The following is a 16,453-nucleotide window of genomic DNA, read 5'->3' on the forward strand; positions in this document are numbered from 1 at the left end:
CCATTCATGACTAGTGGCCATACATGAAAGAAAGTGATCTTTCAAGTAACATGATCACAGGCCACAAAGACCTTAAAGCAGGGGTCGGCAACCTGCCGCCCAAGGGCCACAAGCAGTCCACGGGGGTTGTTTAAACGGCCCATGAGCCACCCCCAAACCGAGCTGCCCGCTTGGTGAGTCCCCACGCGCTGTGCTAAACTGATGCAGCGCGGAGCAGGGACTCACTTCCGTGGTGCCAGAAATCGCCTCTGCACATCCGTAGATGTCGAAAATCACATCTGCGCTGACACAAATGCTGGAAATCGCGTCTGCACATGCGCAGATACAATCCGGCCCACAGAGCAATCTCCGCGGGAGTGAACCAGCCCAGGTGAGGAAAACTTTGCCAACCCCTGCCTTAAAGGGTCCTAACCCTTTAACTGGGTCCTTATTTATTTATTAAATTTGTATACCACTCTTCATCCAAAGATCACAGAGCAATTCACAACATAAAAATACAAATATATGGACAAGGAGCCAGTCTACCTGACAAAGGAGTGGTGTACAATGGTACCTCGGGTTACAGACGCTTCAGGTTACAGACGCTTCAGGTTACAGACTCCGCTAACCTAGAAATAGTACCTTGGGTTAAGAACTTTGCTTCAGGATGAGAAAAGAAATTGTGCGGTGGCAGGGGGAGGCCCCATTAGCTAAAGTGGTGTCTCAGGTTAAGAACAGTTTCAGGTTAAGAACGGACCTCCAGAACGAATAAAGTTTTTAACCCGAGGTACCACTGTCATATGATCCAACTGCATAGTTGCAGTAAGTTATCTTGTGGCCCTATTTTGGATCAACAGCAAAATCTGGGCTGTTTCTCTTTTTAAAGGCAGAATGACACACAGCAAAACATTGCAATAGTCTGAATGGGAGGTTTCCAGAGAATGGGTGACTATGACCCAACTATCTCCATCCAGGTATGGTTGCTGAACTTGATAGAAAGAAACTGCAAAGGCCTCTTGAACCTCCAGTGACAATGCTGGATCAATAACTGACCCCAGACTGTGAACCTGATCCTTTAGAAGGAGCACAACCTCTACGGAGAACTTGGGTCTAAGAGTAACCTACTGAAAGCACCTTCATCTTATCTGGATCAAGTCTATTCACCCTTATCCAGCCCATTGCCATGCTCAAGCATTGCTTCAGCACACCCACAGCCTCCCCTGCAGCTGATGGAAAACAGAGAGAAAGCCAAGAGTAGACCACATAATGGTGATATCTCCACCCACATCTCCAGATGACCTCTCCTGGGAGTTCCCTGTAGATCAGGGGTGGGGAACCTCAGACCCATAGGCCAAATGTGGCCTTCCATGTGGAATTCCTCTGCAACTGGTACCGGTATTTCTCCCTTCACATCCCAAATAATCAAAATCCTAGCATTTATTAATTTCTAGGGTTTCGGTGTGTGTGTGTGTCCCTAATCTAGAACAGTATAATGGAAGAAGACACTCACTCTCACACACCCCTTAAGTAAAGTAAATTTCTGCTGAAATTTCATCATCATCCTGAGAAAAAGGCAGGGGGAGGAGAAACAGCTCCTCTTGCATTATCCAGAAAGTTAAGAGCAGGATTCTGCCCAGCATAATGAAAATAAATGGATTGCATGAGTACGAGTTTATTGTAAGCAGTTCCACTCCCAGTAATGTGCGTGCTTCTGTCCAATTTGGAGTTCCAGATGTTGAAATCTCAGCTTAGAAGTTGACTTCTAACTCCTCCTCGTGGGTGGAAGCAAGGAAAACTGCCTTCTTCTATTTGCATGTTTCCAGGGAATGCACCCCTCCTCCCTCTCCCTCTGGCCAATTTTCTCTCTCAGAAACAAACATTTCTTAGTGTCCTGGCTCAGCACAAATTGGCCGCACCCTCACTAAATGCCGTGCAGGCTGGAAGAAAAAGGTCAGAGTCCTTTCTTGCGCTCCAAACACCAACTCAGAGTTAATCTGTAACCAGTTCTCTTCTTCAAGGAAGGCACGGCAACTTATTCTTTAGCACGTGACTAGACGATGGCTCTATAATTATATTTTTTTATTTCACTATTGGCTGAGATCTCAGTCTACCTGTGCACTAGTCTCCTATCCTGCACAATCATGTCTCAGGAAGGATTGAAGGAAATTATGGACAAGAAGTTGGAAGAAGCTGGAAAGGCTGCTCCTGAAGACCAGTTGTTTATGCATGATGGGAGTTTATATCCTAGCATAGTCTGTTGTCCCGACACAATGAAAATTCTTGACACGTTTGAAGCTCGGAGTGATGATGTGGTATTAGTGGGATACGCCAAAACTGGTGAGTATGCTCGTCTTGCAAGAAATACTTGGAGTGTGTGTGTGAGAGAGAATAATAATAATAATAATAATAATAATAATAAAGCATTTATATTATAATATTAAGGTTCTCATTATAATTAACACCACGTCCTTTTTTTAATCAGCAGAAACCTAGTTGTGAAACATTTAGCGAGCTCTCTTGGTGAAAGTGCCTCAAAAGAAAAAGACAAAACACTTGTATTAAGACAGCGGTCAGCAAACTTTTTCAGCAGGGGGCTGGTCCACTGTCCCTCAGACCTTGTGGGGGGGCGGGCTTTTTTTTGGGGGGGGAGAATGAATTCCTATGCCCCACAAATAACCCAGAGATGCATTTTAAATAAAAGGACGCATTCTGCTCATGTAAAAACACGCTGATTCCTGGACTGTCCACAGGCTGGATTGAGAAGGCGATTGGGTCACATCTGGCCCCGGGCCTTAGTTTGCCTACCCATGATTTAAGAGAAGGGGTGGGGGGTGGGGTGGGGAGAAATACAGGGCTTGCAAAATGAGATTTAGCTAGTTATGATTTTAAAAACCTCCTACATGTTAAATGATATGCATTAATAAGCATGGAAATAAATATGCCAAGTTCTATAAGCATTACAATGAGATGCAGCACAGGTGTGTGTATGTGTGGGGGGGCATTATCCATCCCAATTATGTCCTTGCACGCGTACTGTTGCACCCCAATCTCTGAGCAGTGCGAGATTCCAGGGGTTCCAGGCGCTTACCCAGGGTTCGTGTTTGTTTTGGAATGAGGCACAGCAGAGAATGTGGAGTGGTGTCAGGAGGGTATATGGTTTATTTACACATATATAGGCAGCGACCATTTTGCGTGGGGGTTCTGTTCCTAGCCCTCTCACATGTTGGCAGAGCATGCAGAACCTCGCCCCGTGTTACACCCTGTTACATTTCATTACAGGGTGGATAAAAATCAATGGTTTTTTTAAAAAAAAATTAGATTTTTTTATTTAAATTGGATTTTTAAATTTAAATTGGATTTTTAAAATACAGTAGTACCTCAGGATGTGAACGGGATCCGTTCCAGAGCCCTGTTTGCATCCTGAACAGAATGTAAGACGTGACTGCGCCTTTGCGCGTGCGTGGGTCGTGTTTTGCCACTTCCGCGCATGCGTGTGACGTCATTTTGACCGTCTGCGCATGCGTGAGCAGCAAAACCCGGAAGTAGCACGCTCCGTTACTTCCGGGATGCCGTGGAGTGCAACCCGAAAATACTTATCCTGAAGTGTATTTATCCCGAGGTATGACTGTAAAATGCTTTTGGAGGAAAAATCTTTCTAAAAATAGTTTTCTATTTAAGTTACGTTATAGTCCAAAGGCTATTCATCAGGAAATAAGGATTTAAGTTTTTCATGTGTGCTAAAACTCAGTCTAAGTTTTTCTTTTAAAAAAAAGTTTAACCACATCAGTTAACAAACATGGATACATATGCTATCATGTTATTGCTTTAGTTAAATAAATTGTTTAAATTGTTATTAAGGAAATGATTGTTTTTCTTCTTCCCATAAAGTACAGCAGAAATGTTGTCCAAATATAAACAGTTAACTTATTAAACCTCACAATAATTTCATAATTAACCGTCTATATATTTCTAATAGTACAACCAAATCAGTAATTTTTGATATAACTGTAAAAACTACTCTGAAAATTTATTATTCCAAAAATGAAACATTCATCTGGTTGTAAATATTAAGATTATACCAGCAAGAATGAGTCTTTCTGTAAAAATAAATAAAAATGATTTAAATCAAGTCTTACTGACGAGTGATTTAAATCAAATCCACCCTGCTTCATTACACCCCTCCTCACAGTAGGCTAACAAAATGCCTAAATAAATAAAAATATATTTTACAAGGCACCTAAAACCCCTCAGAGTTGGCATCAACAAGATATGTGAGGGGAGACTGTTCCACAAATGGGGTGTCCTCTCATGGGCATCACCCTATTGGCAAGTGTAACATTGTTTTGTTTTTCAATCTCAATCTCAAACCTTTTATTGGTGTATAGACAAAATCCTGAAGGGTTCAATACAATAAAATCATTCTGCCCTGCTCAGCTCCATCACAACTTTACTTCTTGCAAAGCCCATGGACCTAGAGAAACAGAGATATATAAGAAAACATACCGTATTTTTCGCCCCATAGGGCGCACTTTTTCCCTTCCAAAAATGAAGGGGAAATGTGTGTGCGTCCTATGGGGCGAATGGAGGCTTTCGCTGAAGCCTGGAGAGCGAGAGGCATCGGTGCGCACCAACCCCTCTCGCTCTCCAGGCTTCAGGAAGCTATCCACAAGCCTTGCAAGCCCGGTGGGAGGTCCCGCGGGCTCACAAGGCTTGCAGGCAGCAACCTGCAGCCCCGGCGAGTGTCCGCAAGCCTTGCGCGCCCGACGGGAGGTCCCGCCGGGCGCGCGATGCTTGGGGCGGCAGCCTGCAGCCCGAAGCACACGGAGCCCTCCGGAGGGTGCCCCGTGCTTCGGGCAGGTGTGCGCAAGGCTTGGGGGGGCAGCCGCGGCTGGGGGGAAAATAATTTTTTTTATTCATTCCCCCCCAAAAAAAAGAGGTGCATCCTATGGGCCGGTGCGCCCTATAAGACGAAAAATACGGTAGATCTATAAAGGCAGAATTCAAAGGAACAGAGTGACAGTGGTGAAATAAAAAATTAAGCCCCAAAGGGGGGATTAAAATAAAAAAATAAGGTCTTATATATATATAAAATGTTCATAAATGTACCAACCAAGCACATACATAGATATGTGGACCACATGTCTGGAGCAGCACAGGAAGACCGCCCTGAAACCATTTTGACTCCCAAACTGACCAAATGTTTTCTCTGCAAGGAGAGAGGGGGTAAGGGAACCTTCCCATTGTCTCAGGAAGTGGGTAATCACCATCTCAAAGGAATGGCCAGACTACGAGGAAAGGCAATCAGATAAGGCATTATCAGATAACCTGGCAGACAGGAAAAACAAAAACATTAAATTTTTTGTTGTAGACCACCTTTTCTGTGATGTATGTATGAAGTATGGAGGGGTGGTCTTGAGCTCCAAGGAAGGCAATTTAAAATGTCTATATAAGGGCAGGCACACCTTGGTTCTGGGTCCTCCTCCTTACCTGCGTGTGAGGAAGGCACTCTGTTGCAACAGTTCAATAAAGATCAGGCTTACTAGCTGCTTTGCTTCTCAATATTCTCTGGTTGGCCTCCGCTATTTTCTCCTACTGATGGAGAACCTACAACGGACTCTATAAGGCCTTTTGTGTCCCCCATAAGGGAATAAGGGCAGATTTTGTTTATTACAGAGGGGACCCTGATCTGAATTGGGAGAGGTTAATGGACATCATTCTTAAGTTAGGTCTAGGGGAAAGAACCAGTCAGCCTCATTATCAGCCCTGCAAAAAAAAAAAAAAAAAAGCAAACCACTGCACACATATGGTCTTATCTATGCTGTAACAGGTAAAGGTAAAGGACCCCTGACAGTTAAGTCCAGTTGCATACGACTCCGGGATTGCGGCGCTCATCTCGCTTTACAGGCCGAGGGAGCCGACAGTTTTTCTGGGTCATGTGGCCAGCATAACTAAGCCGCTTCTAGCACAATGGAATACTGAAACCAGAGCAGCGCATGGAAACTCCATTTACCTTCCTGCTGGAGCAGTACCTATTTGTCTACTTGCACTTTTTGGCATACTTGGCAGGAGCTGGGACTGAGCAACAGGAGCTCACCCCACTGCAGGGATTCGAAGAGCTGACCTTCTGATTGGCAAGCCCAAGAGGCTCAGTGGTTTAGACCACAGTGCCACATGCGTCCCCATAGCGCCACCTGCTATGTTGTATTCATCTGCAAAACGAAACAACCTACCCCTTTTGGAGTCTCCCGTAACATTCAATTTGATTGTACGTGGGTGGCACTGTGGGCTAAACCACAGAGCCTAGGGCTTGCAGATCAGAAGGTTGGCAGTTTGAATCCCCACGACGGGGTGAGCTCCCGTTGCTCGGTCCCTGCTCCTGCCAACCTAGCAGTTTGAAAGCACGTCAAAGTGCAAGTAGATAAATAGGTACCGCTCCTGTGGGAAGGTAAACGGCATTTCCGTGCGCTGCTCTGGTTCGCCAGAAGTGGCTTAGTCATGCTGGCCACATGACCCGGAAGCTGTATGCCGGCTCCCTCGGCCAATAAAGTGAGATGAGCGCCGCAACCCCAGAGTTGTCCGGAACTGGACCTAATGGTCAGGGGTCCCTTAACCTTTACTATTCTTTAACACCACAACTACATTCAAATTCCATGGTTATGAATCTCGTTTCTGAAGATCCTTTGGCTGTGCAATAGTGATGCAAGGCCTATGTTACAGTAGGTATGAGGAGTCTCTTTCTGTGATTTCTAACAGTCCTTTGGCATTCCTTCAGGTACTAACTGGGTTGGTCAGATTTTAAAAGACTTGGAAGCCGTATCTGGAAAATACGATGAAGAAGAAATGAAGCGGAGGCAGCAAATAGAGAAAGAATTAAAATTACTGCCATACCTTGAATTTGGAGATCCCGGGAAGTTTGAGGTCAGTATTGGCGAGAATAGTGCATAGCTTGATGCATTTGAATGACATGAGAGATACCACATGGTCTTCTCCAACCTACTGCCTTCCAGAAATATGCAGTCAGTTTGATGAGTTAGTGCCATTGGGGTGGGTAGAGAGAACACATTGGTGTGGCTTGCTTCCCTGCTTTGAATTCAGTTTCTCCGTGGCGAAGCTCAACTCAGTGCCAAAGCTCAACTCAGAACCTCTTCTGGGCATTTTTGTTTGGATGAGCTTGTACAAGCCAGAGACAAAAACCAGTGACTTCAGCTGTGCCTTGTCTGGCTTCCTAATATTTAAGGCTGCAATCCTAACCCAATTTACCAGGGAGTGAACTCCAATGAATTCAATAAGACTTACTTCTGCATAGAAATGGTTACATTCAGAGTTATGTGAAGCAGCTCTCAACGTGTCAAACTTGCTGTGGATTATTCCTATAGTACAATCAAACCACCATGCTATTTTTCACGCAAAGGAATGTTAACATTTCTCTTTTTTTCTAACATGTTACTAAAGAGGTTGAAGAAGTTACCTTCCAGAAGAGTGATAAAAACACATCTCATTCCTCAAAAGATTCCCAAATCTATTTTCCAAAAGAAGGCAAAGGTAAGTTCACTGCTTAAAGTTTCCTCAATCCATTCATCCATTCATCCATGCATCCATCCATCCATCCATCCATCCATCCATCCATCCATTTAGAATATTTATATACCACTTTTCATGAAAAATTCATCAAATTGGCTTACATACCAAAATATGGCAATGAACAAACTCTTGTTTCAGATTCTGGTCAGAATAAACTTTAGGTTTGTTTCTTTCATTTTTACAATGGGAAACTGTTTTATTCAAAACCAAGGGCAGAAGTTTTCAGTCTCTTTGTATAAGAGGGAGGAGAGAGCAGAGGTGCAGCCCATGAGTCTAAGGTTTGCTGCAGCTTTAAAAAAATAATGCTAAAGAATACATTAGCATCATGCCCAGCCACTGAATGGTTGCATTCTGCATTCTGCATGGCAGAAGTTTATCAGGGTCTCAAGCAGAGGCTTTTGCCACCCTAAGGATGGCTTTCTGCTAAGGAGTCCCATCAGCCAAAGGATTTACACTTGTTCAAAAAGTCTTTGCCTCTCTCTGTACATGCCCCATGTCCTCTCCAAATCTGCTCCAAAGGGTTGGGGGAAACTCCAGAGTAGTTTAAGGGGGAGTACAAGGAAAGGAGGGGACGCAGGTGGCGCTGTGGGTTAAAGCCTCAGCGCCTAGGACTTGCCGATCGAAAGGTCGGCGGTTCGAATCCCTGCAGCGGGGTGCGCTCCCGCTGCTCGGTCCCAGCGCCTGCCAACCTAGCAGTTCGAAAGCACCTCCGGGTGCAAGTAGATAAATAGGGACCGCTTACCAACGGGAAGGTAAATGGCGTTTCCGTGTGCGGCTCTGGCTCTGGCCAGAGCAGCGATGTCACGCTGGCCACGTGACCCGGACGTGTCTCCGGACAGCGCTGGCCCCTGGCCTCTTGAGTGAGATGGGTGCACAACCCCAGAGTCTGTCAAGACTGGCCCGTACGGGCAGGGGTACCTTTACCTTTTACAAGGAAAGGAGAGGGTGAGGCCTTCTGTTGCACAAGCAGAAATCCTTGAGCTGATGGAACAGTGGCTTTGGGGCTACATTGGATTCCACCCTGATGCTGTAATCCTGTACAATTTTTACCTGGGATTCTGAGGAATTGACTTCCATGTTCAGCGAACAATTTCTAACAATGAGCTAGGAGCTCATCTCATTATTATTATTATTATTTTTAAGGGGTTTGTCCCCTTGTTTTATACTCTTTCTCTAAACTTCGTCATATTAATTCATGGCCAAATACATGAATATTTTCATACTATGGATTAAAGAAAAAGTTTAGATGATTTATGTTTTTGGTGTTACGGATATGAACTTTGTCCCCCTAGTTTTGCATACCTGTTCTGCCTCTTTCTGTTTTGAAGATCCTGGTTTTGTTTCGAAATCCGAAAGACACGGCTGTATCCTACTTCCATTTTTCCAAAGGCATGAGCATCGTCCCTGATCAGAAAACCTGGGATGAGTTCTTCTCAGAATTTATGAATGGAATAGGTATGTGCCTCTGCCATTCACCCTGTTAAATTCTAGACTAGGTACAACAGAAATATGAATTTGTAAGAAGAAGAAAAGGTCATGTTGCTCTAAATAAGTGTTTCCCAACTTTTCTCTGACCGTGGCCGCCTTCCAACCTGGTTTCCTTCCTGTGGAAATGTTTCGTTTCTAAATAGAACATGTTTTATTTTAAATTTATACAAAATACAATTACATAAAATGAAAGGAACTTAATGAAATTTTACTGAAGGGGAAAAATCATAGAGCTGGAAGGAACTACACAGGTCATCTTTCTACTGCAACCCCCTGCAATGTAGGAAACTCAGCTAAAGCATCCATGACAGATGGCCATCCAACCTCTGCTTTGAAACCTCTAAGGAAGGAAAGTCCAGATCCTCCCAAGGGAGAGCCATCTTCCATGTATTATAAAACGTAAACAACACTTATTTGACCCCAGTTATTTGATACAGAGGGGGACACATTTGTGAGCATACCCTCCAACATTTCTCCAATGAAAATAGGGACGCCCTCTTCCATAATAATAATTTTACTATTTATACACCGCCCATCTGTCTGGGTTGCCCTGGTCACACTGGGTGGCTTCCAACATATATAAAAACATAATAAAATGTTAAACATTAAAAAAAACCAACCCTCCCTATACAGGGCTGCCTTCAGATGGCTCAAGAGTTGAATAACTCCATACCCTTCAACATTTGGTGAAAATAGGGACACCCTAAGGAAAAGCGGGGCATTCCGGCATCAAACCAGAAACTGGGATGACTTCTGTAAATGTGGGACTGTCCCTGGAAGATAGGGACACTTGGAGGGTCTACAAAAGGCTCACAGGGAGTTCTGTATATATGGGAGAATTTTAAAAAGCAAGCGGTCCTTACTGACCTGGTGCAAAAAGATCTTGTCATCCAGAAGAGCCCTGGCTGTCTAGATAAAACACTATAACCCCCCACACTTTTACCTGGGAGTAAGGCCCACTGAACTCAGTGCGGCTTTCTTCTAAGAAGACACTTATTTACTAGCAAGTCAGCAGCACCAGATGAGGCTAGGCGCTGAGGCTGCAGAGGCAGGCTGATGCTGTCAACGAGCCCTGTGCCCCTTGGCAACATCTGAAGGCCCTGATCTACTTGGCGCTGAGGTGGAACACACCCTGTGCCTTGCAGAGTCAGGCCCAGGCTGCCACCTGGCCCAATACCGGTGGCAGCTACAAGCAGGGGTCAGAACAGGTGCAATCGTGATTGTCCTCTCCTTCTGTAAACAAACCAGGACTGCTCCAAGAAAATGCATGGGGCGAAAGGAAGTACTAGGTGGCCCCCTGGTGGACTGCCCGCTTACCTGCTTGTGATTGGGCAAGCAGATAGCCAGCCAGCCAGCCAATCAGGACACACACACACACACTTTTCTTTTTCACTTCCCTCTGTGCACCCTCATTACGTAATTTTCACCTGTGCCCCCCTTGGAATATCCGGGTGGGGGCAGGGGGCCATATAGCGCCTGGTTGGGAAACACTGCTGTAAACTGTTTGGAGTTTCACAAATCTTCAGTAGAGCAGTTTTAGATTTTCAAATTTGCAAATACATTTTTTTAAAAAAGCACCAGAAATCTTGCATGGCATCATAAACAATAAATGAATTTTTATGCAACATACCTTTGCTGACAGAATTTAAGTTTTGGAGAACAAGCCCAGACAACCTGTGATTTGTGTGCAAGCAGTCACCACAGGCAAAAAGCCAAAGTGGTCTAAGCTATGTGTGGTGGTCTAGACTTTCCAGAAATGTGAATAAAGTGAAAAGAATTACATTTGAACTAGCACATATAATAAATATTGGTGCACACAATGCACAGGCGCATAAGTGAAGAGCATTTGAAAACTATTATTACTTAATTAACCTCATGAATCATTGTAAAAGACATAGCAGAGAGAACAGCTGGCTGTGATTTACAAGAAAACTAAAGTCATGGTTTTCTCAAGAAACTACATAAGGCCCATAGATGGCACATGGACAACCAGCTAATTGAACAGGTCAAAGTCTTCAAATATCTTGGCCTTATTTTCCAATTTATGGGGTCATGGGGAGCACACCAGAAATGTGCAAAAGAAAAAGCGTCCCAAAATGCCAACATTCTGACATGTTTGTTCTACACAAAAGGTGGTAAACATATACCATCAGTCCTGGAAGTGTTCCAAGCTAAACCCCTCACACAGTTATTATATGGGGCTCAGATTTGGACCTTGGATCTACGGAAGCTGTCCAATCAAAGTTTTTAAGGCAAATTTTCTCTGTACCTCCCTGTATACCAAACACCTAGAGTAGTGGTGGCCAAACTTGGCCCTCCAGCTGTTTTGGGACTACAATTCCCAACATCCCTGACCATTGGTCCTGTTAGCTAGGGGTCCTGTTAGCTAGGGATGATGGGAGTTGTAGCCCAAAAACAGCTGGAGGGCCAAGTTTGGCTACCACTGGCCTAGAGGCTAATCTTCCCTCGGTAGAATTACGGATTTGGCATAAAAGACATAACATAGGACCATCAGCAACAAGATCCATGGAATACATTTTGAAAAACATTTTCACATGCTACCTTTCCAAACATTAGCTTGCATAAGCAAATGTTACTTGTGGAAAATGAATTCAGATTTTACATAAAAGCCTTTATCATTGTCTTATCAGAGATTTGTTACATGAATAAAATGTTCTGCTTTCTTCTTATTAGTTCCCTACGGCCTTTATTTTAATCATATCGTTGAATGGAACAAGTATCTGGATGACAAAAATATTATGTTTATTACCTATGAGGAACTAAAAGAGGTAAATAACACTTTTTAAAATTTATTTTTAAAGCATTTCTAATGGAGAGTGTGTGAAGGAAATTGAAACAGGATTTAAATCATGGTTTCTGCTCATCTCTACCCTCTTTGACTGGTAAACAGCTCATGAATGTTTTCTTTCAAAATACAACTTCTAGATTTGTTAAATCTTATTTTGACTGGATTTCTGGAAGTCACTGAGGACTATTTCTTCATAGACAGTTCCAAACAATTACAGCTTGCAAGGAAAGATACATCTGGAAACAATAATAAGGCCACATATTTTTCTGTTACAAAACATATTGTTTAGTAGTCAAAGAACAACTGAGCAGGATTGAAGAAAGTTATGTGCTGGTTACAACTCTTGTGTGGAACGCAGAACGAAAACAGGAACTGGGGATCTGGAAAAGTTTCATGAGGTCACAGTATTTTTCACTTGTGACACCCTTGTTTTCTTTATCCAGAACACAACTCTGGGAATAAAAAAAATAGCTGAATTCTTTAATTTTTCTGTGACGGAACAAGATATTCAGTCCATTATGGAGAAGACCAGTTTCAACAGCATGAAAGAAAAATCCCAAGAAACCCATGGGAAAATGGGCAACACTCTTTTCCGTAAAGGTAACATTCTTATACAGGGGTCAGCAAACCTTTCTGCCGGTGGGCCAGATCGCCTGCGCACAGGAGCGTGTGCACTCGTTCACATGCACACATGCCTGCTGCTCTTTCCTCGCTGGCTTTTGGAGCCATGGCGGGGGAGGACGAGGAGGTGTCTATGGCTTCCTATTGGCTGTAGGAGTTTCCTGCAGCCAATAGGAAGCCGTGGCTGCATCCCGGAAGTCAGTCCCCGTGTGGAGCTAAACAGTGCACTGCCCCGGTTTAGCTCCACGCAGGGACTGACTGAGTGGGTGGCAAGGGCCGGGGGCCAGTTTAATGACTCCCTTGGGCCGAATCCAACCCGCAAACCGTGGTTTGCTGATCCCTGTTCCAATATGTTAAATTACTATCATCAACAGTACATACCTTGCTTCTCTAGTACGTTTTCTTCCAAAAACATTGTGCAGTATGAGAAGTAAGCTTATAAGTGGAATGTTTTAGAGTAAATCTATAAATGTAGCACAGTCTTATGATTGGATTGTACCACTCTAGTATGTAGATCGGGACTGTATGTTTCAGTGATGCTCTATTGAGGGAGAGAAACCACACCTCCGTAATGCTTCAGTTACATCAGGTAGAAAGTAGCCTAGAATCTGTTGTTTTCATGAATATGCCACAAAACTACCTTTCCTCTTGGATTTCAGGGCTCTGCTTACAGATTTTCCACATGAATTCATCCACATATTTAGTGAATGTTGGTTGTTCTGTTTTCATCATTTACAATATAAGCTGTTTAGATATTTTTATTACGTTAAGTGCTATAGCATTTTAATGATCATAACCATAATGATAACAATAATTTATTAAATTTGTACACTGCCCTTCATCCATAGATTTACAATATAAAAAACACAAAATACATAATGAAAATGGGAATAAAAATAAGAATCCTCCCACCCACAACACATTTAAAAAGGCATTGGATGTCAATCAGCTCAAGGTCTGGTTTAAGTGGAAAGTTTTTGCCTAGCGCCTAAAGGTATATAATGAAGGTGCCAGCTGAACCTCCCTGTGGAGAACCACTGCAGAAAAGGCTTGTTCTAGTGTTGCCACTCCACAGACTTTTCATGGAGAGGGCACACAAAGAAGGGCCTTAGATGATGAGTGCAGGGTCTGGGTTGGTTCATGTAAGGAGAGGTGGTTCTTGAGGTATTGCGGTCCTGAGCCAAATATATTTATCATCATATATTTTTGCCTCTGAAGGGCACCCTCTCAACAAAACATTAATGGTGGATTTCAGCAAAACAACAACAAAGCAAACCATCACTACCAACAACGAGGTGTCCATAAAACCATAATCAGTCTCAAACAATCCCAGGCTGTAATTGTTGTATTCATTCTTACCACTCAGCTTCATACCACTCAGTGCAACATTCTTTGGAGCTCTAAAATAAGTAAGCACATATTGCAAGATGGCAACCCACTAAAGCTCACTGAAATGAAATATTCTACAACCCTATTCAGGCATTCACCCAGATGTGTGTGGGCTGAAAATCAGCAGGAGACAGGAGCATGCATGCACTCTCCAATGCAGTATTCCTGCCCAACTTCCTGATCACAGGGGATCGCAGTCCCAAGGAAGATGCTAAGTGTGTTTACCAAAACATATTAACAATCCCGTGCACCCTTGTCCCCTCCTGTGCACCCTGGTCCCCTCCTGACTTTTAGCCCATGTGTGTGTGTCTTAGACATCAGAAGAGGGCTTTTGCTGTAACAAGCAGCAAAGGGGCCAAGTGAACCTGACTTGGGGAGCTGCTTTACGTTTTAGGCACCTGAAAAGGTTGAGTTTCGGGGGCCCATCTGGCGGTAGTTGTGGAGTTGTGGAGAATTAAAAGCGGGGTTTCATTTAAGATAACACTTCCATGTGTCTGATAAACTCCAGTCACCAAAAGCTCATGGCACAATAAATATCTCTCTCTTGTACTAGAATCTTTATTATGCTTTATATTTGCAGGCATAGTAGGTGACTGGAAGAGTGTCTTCTCTGAGAGCCAGAATGAAGAAATGGATAGAAAATTTGAGGAGACTGCAGGAAAAACTAAGCTTGGAAAGATGCTGAAGTATGACCTATATTGCAAGAGCTAAGGAGGGCAATGGTGCTACAGTTCTCTCATGCCTTCAGTTTTGTCCATAAAGGAAGACATGTTTGGGTTGGTTTTATTAAAGGCACATCTTTCTTGTATATGCCTCCCTCCATGCCCATAATAAAATGGATAAATTTTTCATAGTAAAATTTATTAAAATTTCTTTTTTCAAAGTGTCAACTATTTCCAACAGTTTTTATTATTTCTGAACTGAAACTGTACTTGCAGGACCAGGCGTCAGGTTCCCATTCCCCAACCCATGCAAATAAGAGTCCAATGAGGCTGGTTTTTTTGGGGTCAAAACAGGCCACAACATTATTGAATACAAATGAAAGAGGTTTGGCTTGGGCATGGGACAATCAAAATACTTCTGGCCCGCTGGCCGGAAGTGAGACGTGGTCAGTCCAGATGGGGGTTCCTAAGACTTACATCAAATAGGGTTGTCGGAATTGGGGGTTGAAAAGCCCCAGCCAGAGTGGTTCCCCTCTCAGCCTTACCGCTGCGGAGATCCATCAGTCATCCTCCTCCAACATGTGTCTGTGACTTAAGCTGCAGTGTATTTGAGCACACATTACTCAGCAGTGTAAACTGCACAACAGATCAGGCTTGATGCATGGATACAATACTAAGCTACACATTTATTCTAAATAAATCAGGACAAAGGAAAACATGGCCTCTCTCTTTGCCGTCTTCTCGGAGAGAGAGAAAAATACAAAAGCAATATAGAGCGGAAGTTCCACTCATGCCAGCAATCTGTGCTGGAATGTAAACAGACATGTGACATGTAACAATCCACATATCTGCAGCAAAGGGTGGAATGGAATTCCCAACAAGGGTGACACCCATGGGGACCGCCGTCTGGGGGAATGCCTTCAGCCCTGACCCTGCCTGGGCACACAGACATGGCCAATCCCCCTGGATCCCTTTAACGGGATACCCCAGCATTTGGAGGGGCAGGCAGAGACTACAACCTCCCCTCCATCCAAAACAAAGGATTGACCCAATGCCAAACTGGTTGTGACAATTGCTATGAGGTAAGCAAAACCACCAGGTCGGTGCCAATTAGCCCGGTGGGCAAATTCCTACCCAGCCCCATAAAGAACAGCGACTACCATAGCCACAGCAAAGTCATTGACTATCAGCTGAAACTGAGGCTGGGTGGGCAGGGAAGAAAACCCGGCGAAGGAACAAACAAGTGCAGGCTGCTTAAATGGCCAATGGGTGGATCCGAGGGAAGCCTACCTGCTCTGTCAGCTCTGCCCCCTGGCTCAGCCCAAGTCCCCAGCCTGCATCCCCATTCACCAAAGCCGGGTGCAGGCTAGAATCCAGTTCCTGATAGGCGGAGGGGGCTTAAGCCCCCACCGTCTACCAAGTAGGTCACCACTGTTTCAGTTCCCTCGTCGAGGCCCCTGTGAAGCCTCTGCCATCCTGTAACGCTGCCGCACAAAGAGGGGTGAGCAGACTTGTGTGGTATCATTCACCTAATTCAGGCACCCCCAAACTTGACCCTCCAGTTGTTTTGGGACTACAATTCCCATCATCCCTGACCATTGGTCCTGTTAGCTAGGGATGATGGGAGTTGTAGTCCCAAAATAGCTGGAGGGCCTCAAACATTCGGGATGCCTGACCTAATTACTAGAACAGAAAGAAGAAAGAGACTTCCTAAGCTGGAAAGTGTTTAAGAATTTTAATTTCCATTTTTAAATTTGGTATAACGATTTTGAAGACTACTTTTTTGAGCAGATTATGTTTTGCATATGACAAATTTAAAAGTTAAAAAATAGAGTGATAGATGTATCTGGACTGGAGACAGATATGAATAACTACTGGATTTCACATATTCAGAAATGGAGGTTCTATCGCTTTGTCCCAGAAG

The 16,453-nt window shown here is 43.9% G+C and overlaps 1 protein-coding gene across 1 annotated transcript; it reads left to right on the forward strand.

Annotated features, from left to right (window-relative positions):
* Positions 1-55: 55 nt before the first annotated feature.
* Positions 56-14,757, forward strand: LOC310841511 (sulfotransferase 6B1-like). Its single transcript, XM_083732749.1, has 7 exons — positions 56-2,316; positions 6,752-6,897; positions 7,432-7,521; positions 8,889-9,015; positions 11,743-11,837; positions 12,301-12,457; positions 14,448-14,757. Exons 1-7 carry the CDS (start codon positions 2,121-2,123, stop codon positions 14,576-14,578), a joined length of 942 nt encoding a protein of 313 aa, XP_083588875.1. The 5' UTR covers positions 56-2,120; the 3' UTR covers positions 14,579-14,757.
* Positions 14,758-16,453: the final 1,696 nt, after the last annotated feature.

The sequence above is a fragment of the Podarcis gaigeae genome (genome assembly GCF_964106915.1).
Source record: "Podarcis gaigeae genome assembly, chromosome: 3".
Classification (NCBI taxonomy): Eukaryota; Metazoa; Chordata; class Lepidosauria; order Squamata; family Lacertidae; genus Podarcis; species Podarcis gaigeae.